This window comes from Oryza sativa, chromosome 8 (assembly GCF_034140825.1).
Source record: "Oryza sativa Japonica Group chromosome 8, ASM3414082v1".
Classification (NCBI taxonomy): Eukaryota; Viridiplantae; Streptophyta; class Magnoliopsida; order Poales; family Poaceae; genus Oryza; species Oryza sativa.
Window position 1 is genome coordinate 19,128,481 of NC_089042.1, and position 16,918 is coordinate 19,145,398.

Genomic DNA, 16,918 nt, shown 5'->3' on the forward strand with positions numbered 1-16,918 from the left:
CCTACCCTTCCACAGATTATACAATACGAGTGGACCTTTTGCAATCCACGTATATGGAATCCCATCATGCCGCAGGGTATCGTTTTTCCAACTTAAATAACAGAGTTGTTTAAACAAATTCAACCTATACCACACACTTGAAGTCCATTGTCACTTTGTGAGGTACAAGTACAAGCCCCTTGTACGAAATCCTCCCCTCTCGCTCTACATGTTTGACTTTGACTTGGTTTTTGGATATTTCATTTGATTTGTCAAAGATTCTCTCTTCACGATAACATGGTTTAGATGCACGTTGCAATTAATTTCTCCTCTTCGATCTTGTTGTTCTTCAACGCAGATTTTGTTCTTTCTTCGCCTCGAATCCAAGCCTAGTGATTAGTGAATGCCAATAGTAAATTTATTATTTTTACATAATGCTCGTCAAACCTAGGGTGCGTAATAACAACGGACCGACACCCAAAGTCTCGACAAATGCTCCAATAATTAGTTTCGACAAAAAGGCCAGTTACGCATGTTTCTAACACTTAACACAAGCGGGAAATGCCAAAAGTATTTTCTTATCAAACATGTTTAGATTTCACCAAATAGCAACTCTTGATCAATTCGTCCTTAGCAGTACATTGGCAGTTGGCACTCATCCTAGTGATCTCTTAACCTTTTTCTTATTACCAAACATGCTAACGGTATTCAGATTTCAGGAGGCAGTGTGTACTGAACCGTGGGCTAACGGCCTCCCTGACGGAGGACAGTGACCCTAACGGCTAACAGATTTTGCATCCAACCCCCTCCCAACTTCTCTTTATTACAATACGGTCCCTCGCGGAGAGCGACCACCACCCCCCCCCCCCCCCCCCCCCTCACGGCGGCGGCGTGACGACGCAGATTTGGCGGGAGCCAGTTGAAAATGGCGGCTATAAAGCCCGGAGACGAAGGCGATCGCCGGTGCAGCGTAGCTTCTCCCCCCACCTCCTCCGCCTCCGACGATGGCAGACACCTCCTCCTCGTCGTCGTCGAGGGGCGCCGCCGGATTCGCCACGCAGGCCAATGCCCTCCTCCGCAAGAACCTCTGCTTCCAGGTCCCCTCCTCCCTCTTTCTTTCTTGGCGCGTCTCCCCGATTTCGCAGGTTTTGGTTCGATTTCCTCACCGTTTCTTGCTTGCTTGCGATTTCTTGCTTTGATGCAGAGGAGGAACATGAAGACGAACGCGTGCATCACGGTGTTCCCGGTGTTCCTGTGCGTGATCCTCGTGGTGCTCCAGGGGGTGATCAACCACGAGATCAACAAGCCCAAGTACCAGTGCGGCTGCGCCTGCGTGGACGCCGCGCCGGACGGGACCTGCCGGAGGACGGAGTGCGGCGTCGAGCACTCCACGCTGGACCAGGTGGGGAGCTGCCCGATCAAGAGCCCGACGCCATGGCCGGCCTTGGTCCAGGTCCCCCGCCCCGAGTCCCGGGCCGTCAGGATCGCCTCCCAGCCGTTCGACGGTTTGCCTGACCCGACCTGCAGGGACACAGGGTCTTGCCCTGCCTCTGTCCTTGTCACCGGAATGAACCGCTCGCTTGCTCAAAGTATGTTCTTAGTTCGAAGACATACTAGAAGGGGAAAAAAACATCTGATTTGTTGTTCAATCTTTGGATCAAAAGTGTTCATTAATTCATTGATGCTTTACTGTTGGCAGGTCTTTGGGGTGGATTGTTCCCTGCTGTGCCTCCCTCTCTGAATTTCACGGATTATCTTGACGCGTTCTCCAAGATTGTTGCTGTGAGTTTATTCGTGCCTAATGGCAGAATTGCTTGTACAGTCATTAGTCATGGTTGCCATGTTCTCTAATGTGTGGAGCTCTTGATTGGATTTATTTGTCTTAGGGGTCAGACACATGGACATGGACAACGCAGTTCATAGAGCCGGTATTTACCCCAGGGCATTCTTTATATGTGGTCCAGCCTCAGTGTTCGTCCAATTTATCACGAACAATTTCTAACAAAGCTGGACCTGTACCCATTCAACTCAGTAAGTTGCTTTTCTTTTCACAGTTTTTCGTTCAGCTGCATCTTTGTTTGAAGGAAGCAGGTAGCGAAAACAGGGTAACTTGCTAGGCCTAACTTATTTAATTTAATATGTACTAGGAAGTAAAGGCATATGGTATACCGAATAAGTAGGTAATTATGATAATATTATAAAAAAATCATTGCCATTTGGAATTACTACCTCAGCACTGGTCACAGTTATATTCTCGGACCTGGAATTGCACAGTATTCCTCGTCATTATCAATAGTCAGACTTAATGCCTGGTAAAAAGAGTAGTAGTCGTACCGCGTTATTTGTCAGTTATACCCTCCAGTAAGAAATACAAGTCGTTTTGAAATGCTCTTTTGTAATATTATAGGTCTATCGCGTTTTATAAATATATTGCAACAGAAATCAGCGGTCAAAGATGCATTTTAGAAACTGTGTATATGTTCAAGACAACATGTATTTGGGACTGGGGGAGGCATTATTAAATAAGACACCAAAGCCATATTGGCATAAAGTTCTATAACATCATTTGACTATAAAAATCTAGATTTAAATATGTTTGATTAGCAATGTTCTGTTGATGTTGAATTCCAGTGTTATACTTCAACAGTAAGACTAAAGTCTGTCAATGTCCCTTCAATCTTTCATATATGTTTCCTACACCTGTGAAAATGTCCAAATCTGATATGCATTTCGCAATGTCCAGATATAGACTGCGTTCAAGGCTTATCATTATGGCGTGAAAGTGCATCACAAATTAATAATGAACTATTTAGAGGTTATAGACAGCAAGGTGGAGGAGGTGGAGGAGGAAAGACAAATGAATTTATTGCAGGTGATTTCATCTTCTGATCCCCTCAGAGAAAAGTGTCTGCCACTATTGATGTAATGGTTCCTTACCTTATGTCTAAGTTTGCTTTTTTTCCAAAGGCTATGATTTTCTGAACACAAACAACAATGGTCTTGAAATAAACATTTGGTACAACTCTACATATAACAACAACACTGCATATGACGTCATCTCATTGCTACGAGTTCCACGCTTGGTTAACACGGTACGTACACTGAACTTCCACTACCTCAAGTCTAACAATTTTCATATGCACTACAACTACTAATACAACTCATTCCATCTTTCCTATAGGCATCCAATGCATACATGAAATTTCTTAAAGGAAGTGGAGTGGAGATGCTGCTTGAATACGTTAAAGATATGCCAAAAGTAGGAACCAAACCAAAATTTGATCTCTCTTCTCTTCTTGGTGCTCTGTTCTTCACCTGGATCATTGAACTACTTTTTCCAGTGAGTATGAGATGCAACCTTTCTTAACTCTTACATAAGTTGCAGAGGACATCAAATTAGTTGGTACTTCATTTTGTTCCCAGGTTATCTTAACATATCTCGTGTACGAGAAGCAACAGAAGCTGAAAATTATGATGAAGATGCACGGCTTGAAGGATGAGCCTTACTGGATGATATCATATTCTTACTTCTTTGCTCTATCAGCTGTCTATATGATAGTGTTTGTGGTATTTGGATCCTTGATAGGTAATCAACTGGAAATTTCTTCAATCCATTGTATTTTTGCAAATAAATTTATCATGCTTACAAAATTAACTTTCTTCCTTACAGGTTTAAATTTCTTTAAAACAAATAACTACGGCATTCAGTTTGTTTTCTACTTCATCTACATAAATCTTCAGATCGCACTTGCATTTTTCGTTGCGGCCTTCTTTTCTTCTGTAAAAACAGCCACAGGTTTGTGATTCAAATGCTCAACTTCCAAAGAAGACTCGTGGATGACTAATTTGAGAAATTTCTGTGCTGCAGTGGTTGGTTATATATATGTATTTGGTTCTGGCTTACTAGGGGCATTTCTTCTGAGGTTTTTTGTGGAGTCTACTAGTTTTCCGAGTAGGTTTCTTTTCTATTTATTTTAGCTATTGTTTTTTATATCTTATGCATGACGAGCATTGTTTTCTCCATTCAAAGAGGGTTGGATAGTAGTCATGGAAATCATCCCTGGATTTTCGCTGTACCGAGGGTTATATGAGCTTGGTCAATATGCATTCTCTGGAAATGCAATGGGAACAAATGGTATGGAGTGGACTAATCTGAGGGACTCTGAGAATGGAATGCGCAATGTCTTGATTATCATGGTTGTCGAATGGGCTATTCTACTCCCATTAGCATTTTATTTGGATAAAATCTCATCATTGGGTAGTGGAGCCCGTAAAACACCCATGTTCTTCTTGAAACGTTTCAAAAATCGTGCTGTATCACTGCGGAGGAGCTTTGGGAGACAAGGGTCTAAAGTAGTTGTTGAAATGGACAACCCTGATGTTTCCCAAGAAGTAAGTTAATCCTGATTTTGTATATATGTTGAAATCGTGTTGTTGCATATTCTCAAATTGCATAAATGTTTCATTCCTGATTTTGCTAAATTGTATCCAGAGAGAGGTAGTCGAGCAACTTCTGCTGGAACCAAATGCAAGCCAAGCAATCATATGCGACAACCTGAAGAAGGTTTACCATGGAAAGGATGGAAACCCGGACAAACTTGCAGTTCGAGGGTTGTCTCTTGCCCTCCCTAAAGGCCAATGTTTTGGTATGCTTGGCCCGAATGGAGCTGGGAAAACATCATTTATCAGCATGGTACAGTGGCAACAAGTAGCTCTTCAATTCTGACAAAAAAAATAGACAATGTTGCACGATCCTTACTTGGCATATACTTTCCATGTTTTTTCCTCCATAGATGATTGGGCTCATTCCACCCACATCTGGCACAGCATTAGTCCATGGGATGGACATAAACACTGATATGGATAGCATCTACACAAATATGGGTGTATGCCCACAACACGAGTATGATTCTTGCTCTAAAACTAATTTATTTAGTACCATTTTTATGGTAATCCATTGCAAAATATATTGTGGTTGCTAATGCTGCTTAAAATACAGCCTACTTTGGGAAACATTGACTGGAAAAGAGCATCTATTGTTTTATGGGAGATTAAAGAATCTTAAAGGCGCTGAATTAGAGAAGGTATAGTTATCTTCACACTCATCTCTTTATTTTCCTTCACTGTAAATTGGTGTGTTAATTTTGTCTTGTGGTAACAATTCCAATATTACACATGAATATATCAATATTTGAACTGACAAATAGCATACTATCAGGCAGTTGATGACTCCCTGAAGAATGTTAACCTGTTTCACGGTGGTGTTGGAAATAAGCAAGTGGGGAAGTACAGTGGTGGCATGAAACGAAGGCTTAGTGTCGCAATCTCATTGATTGGGGACCCCAAGGTACTAATATGATTTATGTGTGTTGATTTTCAACTGCACATAATGCAATGGAATGTGCAACTGAAAAAGTTCTTTTAGGTTGTTTTCATGGATGAGCCTAGCACTGGACTAGATCCAGCATCAAGAAATAACTTGTGGAATGTTGTGAAGGAGGCAAAGAAAAATCGTGCTATCATTCTTACAAGTAATGAGCTTTCCTGACCTTCTTTAAATTGCCTATATGAACAATAATAGTGGATAATCCAGTATGTTTTTTTTCAGCACATTCAATGGAAGAGGCAGAGGTGCTATGTGATAGACTCGGTATTTTTGTAGATGGTGGTTTTCAATGCCTTGGGAATCCAAAGGAGGTAATTTACATAGTTACCTGCAAAAACAAATAAATACACTTAATGTAACATGCCTATTATAAACATTTGTTAATATCTGAATATTTGGATTGCATTCTGTTTTGGCAGCTGAAAGCTAGATATGGTGGCACATATGTGTTCACTATGACAACATCTTCAGAACATGAACAGGAGGTCAAACAGCTGGTTCAGCATTTGTCACCAAGTGCAAACAGGATATATCACATATCAGGGACGCAGAAATTTGAGCTGCCAAAACAGGAGGTGAAGATAGCAGACGTTTTCCATGCAGTTGAGAAGGCAAAAAGACAGTTCAGCATACACGCTTGGGGCCTCGTCGACACCACCTTGGAGGATGTCTTCATCAAGGTTGCCAAAGGAGCACAAGGAGTCAATGTGATCGCGTAAATAATATTATGGATCGATAGGTGGTTATTTTTTTTCCTTCATAGGATCATGTGTTGTATATAGTTTGTTTGAACTATATGCTAACCTTTACTTGGCATTGTGATTGAGTTGTTCATGTAGTATGGTAAAGTTGTATATTTAGCAACCATGGAATTCATATTGTAATGTATAACACCAATTAGGCCTTTTTGGGTTTAGAGGGGGTTGAAGGGGATTTGAGGGATTTGAGGGGGAATAATTCCACATCACAATAGGTGTGCAATAAATCCCCTCCAATCCCTCCCTCTTGGGGATTAACCGAACATGGCCTTAGTGGTAGTTGATTTTGACTAAAACCAGCTGAGCAGAATGTGCATATTTAAAACTATATCGGGTTTTTTTCCCGCAAACAGAAAGCTATATGCGATTTTATTTTATTTAGTAAAATGTTGAAAACAATGTTAAGAAAGCACATTACCTAGTCCCTACTTGTATCTTTCTTTGATTCATTATCCTTCAATGACATCCTGAACAATACATTAATAGCTTCTGAGAACTAAAGAGACCACTTATTCTGATTTTATACTGCTATAGTTACCAATGATCATTTCATTGTGGGAGCATCGGAATTTTTTTTTAAAAAAAAACTAGAGTATTATTTTATTTGGAATAGGATAGATAATGGATTCAAACCTCTTCTCATACTGAGATGTTGTGCCTCTGAATAAGGTCTTGTTATTTTGTCAATCTTTTGAATTTTGACCAGTAATTATAGGGTGGCCGTAACTGAAATTGCAAGCAAAATAGCATTGGGTACTGATCTATCTGAATAATTTATTTGATTGGGGATTTCAGATGCTGTAATCTTGTGCAGCTACCACATGAAGTGTTTTTGTTTAGTGCGCTGGTTCCAACCACAAGAATAAACTATTGTCATTAGTCAAATAATTATCTTGGTGTTAAAAAATAAGAACCTGAAGATTTTGTTTTTAAGAGTCCTTGGAGGAAAGCATCTACAGTCATCTGCTCTCTTTGAATTTCTAATAGTCCAGGACTTACAGAAGTCACACAACATATATTATCTTAGAATGCATCATTAGATTTTTGGCTGTAAGATCTAAAATCTATATTCACATGGAACAAGTACAAGTCATATCACTCTCATATATATATTCCCTTCGTTTCAAATTAATTGTCATTTTAGATTTGTCCTAAATCAAATATTTCTATTTTTGAGCATTAATTTCTATAAATCTATATAGTTTAACAATATGCGAATTATATATCATGAAATTATTTCTTGTGATGGATATATTAAAATATAAATCTTATGATGTTAAACTATATAAGTTTAGAGAAATTGATGTTTGACCTAGGACAAATCTAGAACGTCAAGTAATTTGAAACGGAGGAGATATAAGAGTCCTCAGACATCTGTCAACTGTTTTGCTTAGTATGTCATGCTGTAAACAAAAGTCAATTTGCTGGAATCGAAGGGAGGTTGCTCTAACTTCTAAACTAAGATACTGTCAATTTGCTTATGTTGGTAACTGTGCTTTCCTTTGATCCATCTTTGAATTTGCCGGCACCAAGGATGATTTTATCACTCTACAGTACTGATACGGTGATACCTTTCGTTCACATGAAGCTATCACATTACTGACGAACCCAAGGTGAGTAGTACTCAAGAACCTAAACCTATCTCTGCTAATATCATTTAATACCATTCTTTCTTTCTTCCAATGAGATCAATGTGGAGATGGAGAGCATCAGTCTTCGTACCAACGAAAACTCTTGCGTAACAGAGCATCAGAGGGAAAATAGAATAACAAGGGGATAAAAAAAAATGGAAGCATGAACTGATGATAATCTAAATTCCTTGAAAGATGAGTCATGGGAAGTTACTGCAACCACAAGATTTAGTCCATTTGGTAGTACCGTTTTAGAAGCGATGAACACAAGGCTTGTCTTATTCCATCAATCCCTGTCCCTCTCTTCTTGATGTCTCAGCTACTAGCTACCATGAGTTCAGATAACTCCCAAGTCCCAAACTGAACTCCAAAACAAGAAAGGTGGCTAGTAAACTGAATTCATAGAAGGGACTTCTGCACTGTGACAATGCTCTAAACTCTGAAGAATTTAGGACCAGTCACTAATTAACTATATAGTATATATTTAATATACATATATATGTCACTCCTTGCTAGACACATGGATCAAATCCCAATGCAGCCATGCCATTGTCAATCTCTCTGCTCTCCTCATGTAACTGATGAAGCAAAACTTCAGTTACTGCGAAGCTTGAGTTAAACAATTAAAATGCAAGCGTAACACCCGCCATAGTTAAGGGACGATGACGCAGCTTTTCTTGGAGTGAGATCAGAGTGCTCCTGCCTGCTGCCATGGAAGGAGTGAAGCTTCATCTGCAATCCTCCGCTGATCTCTCCCTGTCCGGCGCCTGATGCCCCGGCGGCAACCGACGCGTGATTCTCACGGCGCCGCGCCGTGGTGATCAGCTGGTCGGTTTGAGTTGAGTCAACACTGCAAATCTGCAAACCGTTGCTAATTTGCTATATATGCGAGCTTGCTGATCGATCGATCGTTGTTGTTGCGTCGAGTTTGATCTGTCAGAGCTCGGAGAAGCTTGCTCCAATGGCGGCGGCAGGTTCTTGCTCCAGGTTCTTCAGGCAGGTCCACGCGCTCCTCCTCAAGAACCTCTCTTTCCAGGTAGGTGATGGTGATGCAAATGCTGTTTCATCCATCCACGAATCCGGTTCTTGAAATCGATTTCAAACTTGTTCTTGGATGAAGATAATGTTTGGTTCTTGAGATGTTAATATGTTATCAAGAGCTTGCTGAATTTTTTTCGTGTTCTTGGGATGGCAGAGGAGGAACGCCAAGGCGAACGCGGCGATCGCGGCGTTCCCGGCGCTGCTGTGCGTGCTGCTCGTCACGATCCAGGCCGTCATCGACGGCGAGCTGGACCGGCCGCCGTTCCGGTGCGGCTGCGCCTGCGTGCGCCGCGACGGCGGCCGCGCGGGCGCGGGCGCGTGCGCGGCGACGGAGTGCGGCGTGCAGCACTCCACGGCCACGCAGGCGCTCAGCTGCGCCGTGCCGGCGCCACCGAGGTGGCCGGCGGTGACGCAGGTGCCGGACGAGCCGTACCGCGCGCTGACGCCCGTGCACCCGGCGAGGTGTCGCGGCGACGGTGGCAGCGGCGCGTCGGAGGCGCCGTGCCCGGTCGCCGTGCTCACCACCGGCCAGAACCGCCGGCTGACTGAAGGTGCATGCAAACCAGCAAATGTAGTATATTTTTATGTTGTTCATGTAGCTCCTCTGCATTTTTTCTTTCGATTTTTTAAATTTGTTTTTTCTTTATTGTATGAAAGACGCACCCATACACGAATAATCTGACATTATGCCATTGTCATAAGTGGGTTTCACCCAAATGCCGCTGTCAAAAAGAGATTCGATAAAATGCCACTATCAATATACGGTTACACGCTAGAATATTATATGGGACCAAATTACCCTCCACTCTTCTCCCCCCTCTCAGCTAGTCCAAACATTTCCCCTTACATGACAAGAGAGAGGAGAGGAGAGCAGATCGGCGATGGGACCAAATGCCGGTGGGCCAACAACTAGAGGGAGAGGTAGAGTCGGTGAGGCCCAAAGTCAGCGAGATAGGGCACTAACCATTAGCAAGAAAGCAGAGGCCACGTCATCGGCACTCGGTGTGCACGACAAGGTGACCTACACTGGAGTCGATGGCGAACCTGGTCGAGGCAATGCTTGATGTAGGCCATCCTTCACGAGCCGCTCATGCGTAGTGACGAGAAGAGAGGGGTCGCACTCAACTCCCTGCCGCGATAGCCAGAGCTTGCCTAGGTGGCGCCATTGTCCCCGGTGTAGAGGGAGGAGGCGGCGATGGCCGAAGCCCGCCGAGGCGCCGCCGGTATCCCTAGTGGAGAGGGAGGAGAAGGTGGAGGTGGCGATGGCCGGAGACCACCGGGGCACCGCCGCTATCCCCGGTGGAGAGGGAGGAGGAGGAGGAGGCGATGGCCATAGCTCGCCGGGCCGCTGCCACTATCCTTGATGGAGAGGGAATGGAGCTGTGGATGGATGAAGAAGAGGAGTGGAGGGGTAATTTGGTCCCAAATAGTATTCTAGCGAGTAGGCATGAGTTGATAATGGCATTTTATCGAATCCCTTTTGGAGAATGGTATTTGGGCGAAACCCACTTGTGACAATGGCATAATGTCAAATTTCACACGTAGGAAGCAGATCCTCTGACAGTTAAGTCACTAACATGTGAGTCTCACTTTACTATAGCTCACATGTCAGTGGCTCAATTACACATGCAGTTAAGCCAGAGGATCATTTTCCTTACAAACACCACTACGCACACACATCACACGTGTTTTGCTACAACTTTTGCTTTTGCTTTTGTTGTTGTGAATGGAACTTTTTTTTTTTGCCAGGCCTTGGAAGGGGATTTTTCCCAGATGTCCCTCCTTCATACTATCTTGGTGTGCCCAATTCCAACAATTCATCTTATATTGATGAGTTATCAAAAATAGTCCCTGTGAGTTGAATATTTGAAATTTTGAGTGATCAGTGGCGTTTTACACAAAAGATTCGATACTTTTTTAACTCTGATTTGTGATGGAAAGGTGATACCGAATATTTCTTCTTCCAGGGTACAAGCACATTACCAGCGCATGTATTGTTCATAGAACCAGGATTTGTGCCCAATAGTACCCTATATGTGATTCAAAGAAAATGTATATGGGATTCGCACAATACTTCTAGAAGTTCTGATGCGATGCCAATTCAACTCGGTAAAAGATTGTTTGTTTCTTGCTTGTATGAAGTCGTAGCAACTAGCATGAAATGTTTTCAACCCTGAATTACTTGTGCATTTGTGCACTCCTTTTTATTTTAATTGTAATAGATGTGAAGTGCGTTCAAGGTTTATCACTGTGGTGCCGGAATTCAGCGGTGATGAATGACCATTTGTATAAGGGTTATAAGGGTGGGAATAAGAGGAGGACATCGAACGAATATCTTGCTGGTACTTTAATTTAGTTTTCCTTGCAACTGTGCTACTAAAGTAGCAGTTCAGTTTTTTTTTGGCGGGTTGAACAACTAACTTATTTTAAGGTCCATTTTTGCAGGCTATGATTTTCTTGATACAAGCAAGAGGAGGTTTCATGTGTATGTCTCATACAACTCTACCTTCAGCAGGGACAATGGACACCATCCCATGACAGTTTTGCGTGTTGCACGGTTGGTTAATATGGTACTTAACTTGCCTGTTGTGGTACAGTTTCACTTTTAGGTAGAGGAATACTCCATTGAATATTAAAGGGCATTTATCTGAACTAAAGAAATATCAATCATTATATAGTAAGAACCGGAAAACATGATTTTTACCATTTCGCTTAATGGAAAATGGGGATACCCGCATTCAAAAAATATATGGTAAGAACTAGAAATGGAAGTGCTACATAAAAGGCATGGTGCACTCCTGTACTGTTCCATCAAAACAAGGCTACTGTAGCAAAAACAGCACATCTTCTACAACAACACTTCATGGTTCTTGTCATTTGTGTTGTTTTTGTTGCCCAGATGGATATATGTGCCATTTTTTTTCAGAGTCCTTTCCTAAAAATGAGTTCATCTGTTATAGGTCCTAAATAACTTAGTATTATCACTACTGTTATGCATTTTCATCAGGCATCCACCGCATATCTGAAGTTTCTTCGAGGACCTAATGTAGAAATGCGCCTGGAATATTTGAAAGAAATGCCAAAAGCTGCAATGAAAATCAGGCTAGACCTTACCACACTCCTTGATGCACTATTCTTTACATGGACAGTTCAACTCCTCCTTCCAGTGAGTTAACTTTATCGCGTCCCACAATCAATCTCTTATCAAAGCTATCTTGGATTCATACATAAGTTATTTACCAATTTATTTCAATGGTTTTTTCAGGTAATGTTGACATATCTTGTTTATGAGAAGCAGCACAATTTAAGACTGATGATGAAGATGCATGGGCTAAAGGATGGACCTTATTGGATGATATCTTACGCCTATTTTTTGTCCCTTTCAGCAGCTTATATGATGTTCTTCGTGATGTTTGGGTCCCTTATAGGTACTGTGCTAGTTAACTACAGAGTATGGAAATTGAGAATTTAGCACATTCGAGTAATCTTCGAAATCACTGAGAGAACTCTTTTTGGTATTACAGGGCTAGATATCTTCAGATTAAATAGCTACAGCATACAATTTGTATTCTATTTTCTATATATCAACCTTCAGATCGTGCTCGCCTTTCTGCTTGCGTCTTTCTTCTCGTCTGTCAAGTCTGCTAGTGGTTAGTAAAATTCAAACCTTCTGTTCTGTTCATTCTATAGCTCTTCAAGTGACCTCAGAATCAAATATTTTCTGTGTTACAGTAATTAGTTACATTTATGTCTTTGGATCAAGCCTTCTTGGAGAAGCACTTCTGCAATTGTTCATTGAAGATATTACATTCCCAAGTAAGTATAAGCACTTCTGCAATTGTTCCCATATAAATTTTTTTCCCAGGAATTATTCTGAATATTTATTGGATACTCATTAAAAACTACCATTCTACCTGTTTATTAGAACAATGGCTTGTGACAATGGAGCTTGTTCCCGGGTTCGCCCTCTACCGAGGATTTTACGAGCTCGCAGAGTATGCATTTGCAGGAAGGCAAATGGGAAAGCCTGGGATGCAATGGAGGGACTTGAATGACCCCATCAATGGGATGAAAGATGTTTTGCTTCTAATGTCTATAGAATGGATACTTCTGCTTCCTGTGGCATTTTTACTGGATCATAGACCTACATGGCATCCACTGTTCCTCTTTGGGTTTATGTCAACAAAGCACTCTTCACCAACAATCATACCAGACAAAGTGAAACAGAGGTCCAGAAAGGTGTTTGCTGATATGGCAAAACCTGATGTTTTCCTTGAGGTTAGTTAAGCATACATCCGAATAGGATCAGGATCACCTACCTTCAAAGTCATGTGACTTTGTCACTGACATGTGGGACAAAGGCATGGTGATTTCGAAGGTAGAGGATCTCAATCCATCTGAATTGGCGTGCTTCTTTTTTTTTATCTGCAATAGGTGTGATTAAATACACGTCTATAGAAGTTAATAGATGGCGTTTTCCAAGATAGAAGTATAATGAAGTAATGCAGAACTATAATATGCAACAAGGATACTGTCATAAATTGTTGTTCAAAATTCTACTTTTCAGCGCAAGGTGGTGAAAAAATTGCTGAAGGAAATGGACATGAGGAATATGATCATATGCCATAACCTGAAGAAGGTGTACCCTGGAAAGAATGGAAACCCTGATAAGCTTGCTGTTAAAGGATTGTCGCTTGCTTTGCGCAAAGGACAGTGTTTTGGAATGCTTGGTCCCAATGGGGCAGGGAAAACATCCTTCATCAACATGGTGAATATTTCACAATATTCTTGTGCTTCTTATGATGTTTTGTCAAAATAGCATTTATATCTGCTTCATCAACACTTCAAAGTAGCTCTCATTTTTCACATGAATCAAGTAGTACTTAAATTTATCCATTTTTCCTAGTAGTGAAATAACATGAAAAAACCTAACAAATACACCTTTTGGACCAATTTATATTTGCAGATGATTGGACTTGTGGCGCCAACTTATGGAACTGCCTACATACATGGGATGGATTTGAGGAGAGATATGAATGAAATATATGCAAACATTGGTGTATGTCCACAGCACGAGTATGATCTCAAGTGGCTAGTTCTTTTGCATTTCTTCTGAAGATGGTTTTGTTAGTGATATCATTGCCAACAAAAAAGAAATTGTTCAATGTGTGTGCAGTTTGCTTTGGGAAACTCTGACAGGAAGAGAGCATCTAATGTTCTATGGCCGACTGAAGAATCTCACAGGTGCTGCTCTACTGAAGGTAGTTTAATTGAAGCCATGAAAAAAGGAAAGAACATGTAAAATTACAGCACTAGCTTTATACAGTCAAACTGCGAGTTTCAAATCTCATACTCCTACTATACTTCTTACAAGTAAAATTGCAAATGTTCACTCCATTTGTAGTACTACACATGACATTGGAAACAATTCTAGTATTTGATCATCAGATTTTACTTTTCTTGATCCAGGCAGTGAATGAATCCCTGAAGAGTGTAAATCTGTTCCACAGCGGTTTCGGCGACAAATCGGTGAACAAGTACAGTGGTGGCATGAAAAGAAGGCTTAGTGTCGCCATCGCACTGATTGGCAACCCAAAGGTAGTAAATTTACCATGAACTGTTCTTCATTCCCTTCCACTCACATCTCTGAAAAAACTTCTGCTGTAACTATCTCTCATTGATTCCATTGATGTTGAACAGGTTGTTTACATGGACGAACCGAGCACCGGATTGGACACGACATCGAGGAGCAATCTCTGGAATGTCATTAAGAGAGCAAAGAAGAACTGCACCATCATTCTCACCAGTAATTAATTACTCCTCCTCTTGGTTAATTTTTTTCTTTCCAGCTATACATGCAAACTGCAATATTTGTGACTAATTTAGCAACTAGAACTGAATTTATATACATGAACACTGAACATTTCAGCACATTCCATGGAGGAGGCTGAGGAGCTCTGCGACCGCGTCGGCATCTTCGTCGACGGCAATTTCCAGTGCCTCGGAACTCCAAAGGAGGTAATCAAATTTAAACACCTCAAAAACTCAGTTAAAAAAAGCAAATGCAGAATTAATTCATCTGAAAGTTTGAATTTTTTTTGCCGGCTATTCAGTAATAAGTGCATTGATTGATTGATTGATGGATTGATTGATTGATTGATGTTGCAGCTGAAGGCGAGGTACGGCGGCGTGCGGGCGCTGACGATAACGACGGCGGCGGGGCACGAGGAGGCGGTGGAACGCGCGGTGGCGCGGCGGTGCCCCGGCGCGGCGAAGGTGTACGGCGTGGGCGGGACGCAGCGGTTCGAGGTGCCCCGGCGAGGGGCGCGGCTGGACGGCGTGCTGGGCGCGGTGGAGGCGGCGCGGCGGGCGGCGCCGGTGGTGGCGTGGGGGGTGGCGGACGCGACGCTGGAGGACGTGTTCGTCCGGGTCGCCATGGACGCGCGCGCCGCCGCCCACGTCCTCTCGTGAGCTTGCTTTAAGTAGCTTTTTAGCTAATTTAGCGGCGATCGAGTGGGCGTAGCTTAGCCAGCGGATGGGCGATGGATTGGTGGGGGTGGATGGTAAATTCTCGTGTTTCCTAGGGTGACATTTGCAAATTTTACAAAACTGACTTTCTGTTTCTAGTAAAGCATGAACTATGAAGAGTAATTAATTGGTTTTGGGGGCAGTAGCATTTATCCGCTACTCACTTCAATTTATAATTATGATAAGTTATTACCTCCATTTCATTTTATATCATAAGACATTATTAACTCCTAAGTTACTATATGAAAATATCCATACGTGCAAGAGGGTATAATAATATTAGACAATATAATAACAATATGTTGTTATATTGACTTTAATTAACAATTTGTTATTTTCTTTTAACTCTAAACTTCAAATTTCTCGTCCTATAATAGTACACTTTTCAAAATATTAAATTTATGCATGGAAAAAAATTGTATATAAAAGTTATTTAAAAATCAAATAAATTTATTTTTCATGTTTAAAATATTTAATACTCCTCCATCCCATAACATAGATGGTTTTTTCCTTCAATTTTTTTTTGTAAAATATAAGAGATCTTGGGATCCTAAGCTGGTATTGTATTCTCAACCTACCAACTTTTGTACTGTTTTATTCCATCACTATTCACTTTTGTAATAATTTATTCTCTCATCTACCTTTTGTACTACTCCCTCTGTCCCTAAATATAAGATGTTTTGGTTGGATGTGACTTATCTTAGTACAACGAATCTAGATAGGCTTTAGAATGTGTCACATCCAACCAAAATACCTTATATTTAGGGACGAAATGAGTACTTTTTTCACCCATCATTTTTTTTCCTATCACATGTCCTTTTGCTACTTTATTAATTTTAAAAAAGGTATAATCCTCTATATAATAAGATGAAATGAGTACTTAATTAATCATATGCTAATAATATTTCTTGTTTGGTGTGCTCTGGAAATCTCCCTCCAAACCGAGGAAACGAACTAGCCCTAGGCTATGTTCTTTTTTCCGAGTTACCAACTTCTACTCCTTTATTTTTTGCGCGCACGTGTTTTTTAAAAATTTTCTATAGAAAAGTTGCTTTAGAAAATCATACTAATGTATTTTTTATGTTTTTTAGCTAATACATAATTAATTATGTAGTAAACCATCCATACCTCCGAACTAGTTAACTTCACTCCACATCTCATCAAGGTCAAAATAGAGAAAAACAGAGTAATTCATACTCCCTCCATTCATAAATACTTGCTTGATACTATTTGCACTTTGATATAAATAGAGTAAATTTTATAAAACTACAAATATTTTCATCAAACTATTGCAAAACTATAGATTTAAGATGTTATATAAAAAAACTACAAGTTTAGTGTTAAGTTTATCACAAAACTATAGATTAAGTAGCAAATTTATCATAAAACTAAAGGTTTAGTGTTTATTTAATCATAAAACTGCAACGTTTATAGCTCAAACATATTGATAGTGCTAAGGATTTGACCTCTAAATTCTGTAGTTCTGTGATAACTTCGATATTAAATATATAGTTATGTGATACTTGGCTTTAAATCTGTAGTTTTTTTTGATAAATTTTACGCTAAATTTGTTGTTTTGTGATACAATGCATTAA

At 40.8% G+C, this 16,918-nt stretch overlaps 2 protein-coding genes across 4 annotated transcripts; both read left to right on the forward strand.

The window, feature by feature from the left end:
* Positions 1 to 864: 864 nt before the first annotated feature.
* LOC4345498 (ABC transporter A family member 7) lies at positions 865 to 6,269 on the forward strand. Of its 2 annotated transcripts, XM_015795570.3 has the most exons (18): positions 865 to 1,076; positions 1,184 to 1,568; positions 1,679 to 1,761; positions 1,866 to 2,010; positions 2,723 to 2,851; positions 2,947 to 3,071; positions 3,161 to 3,319; positions 3,403 to 3,565; positions 3,650 to 3,775; positions 3,848 to 3,931; positions 4,010 to 4,371; positions 4,472 to 4,672; positions 4,773 to 4,882; positions 4,979 to 5,063; positions 5,198 to 5,326; positions 5,405 to 5,510; positions 5,588 to 5,676; positions 5,785 to 6,269. In XM_015795570.3, exons 1-18 carry the CDS (start codon positions 984 to 986, stop codon positions 6,082 to 6,084), a joined length of 2,874 nt encoding a protein of 957 aa, XP_015651056.1. In that variant the 5' UTR covers positions 865 to 983; the 3' UTR covers positions 6,085 to 6,269. The 2 variants fall into 2 exon arrangements, with proteins under 2 accessions (XP_015651056.1, XP_066159940.1); XM_066303843.1 differs by having other exon boundaries at positions 3,403 to 3,775.
* A 2,017-nt stretch (positions 6,270 to 8,286) lies between these two features.
* LOC9269177 (ABC transporter A family member 7) lies at positions 8,287 to 15,553 on the forward strand. Of its 2 annotated transcripts, XM_015793632.3 has the most exons (18): positions 8,287 to 8,790; positions 8,950 to 9,346; positions 10,545 to 10,648; positions 10,763 to 10,904; positions 11,018 to 11,137; positions 11,241 to 11,365; positions 11,803 to 11,961; positions 12,061 to 12,223; positions 12,320 to 12,445; positions 12,528 to 12,611; positions 12,721 to 13,073; positions 13,363 to 13,563; positions 13,762 to 13,871; positions 13,972 to 14,056; positions 14,265 to 14,393; positions 14,496 to 14,601; positions 14,725 to 14,813; positions 14,964 to 15,553. In XM_015793632.3, exons 1-18 carry the CDS (start codon positions 8,716 to 8,718, stop codon positions 15,264 to 15,266), a joined length of 2,871 nt encoding a protein of 956 aa, XP_015649118.2. In that variant the 5' UTR covers positions 8,287 to 8,715; the 3' UTR covers positions 15,267 to 15,553. The 2 variants fall into 2 exon arrangements, with proteins under 2 accessions (XP_015649118.2, XP_066159397.1); XM_066303300.1 differs by lacking the exons at positions 8,287 to 8,790; positions 8,950 to 9,346; positions 10,545 to 10,648; positions 10,763 to 10,904; positions 11,018 to 11,137 and having other exon boundaries at positions 11,261 to 11,352.
* Positions 15,554 to 16,918: the final 1,365 nt, after the last annotated feature.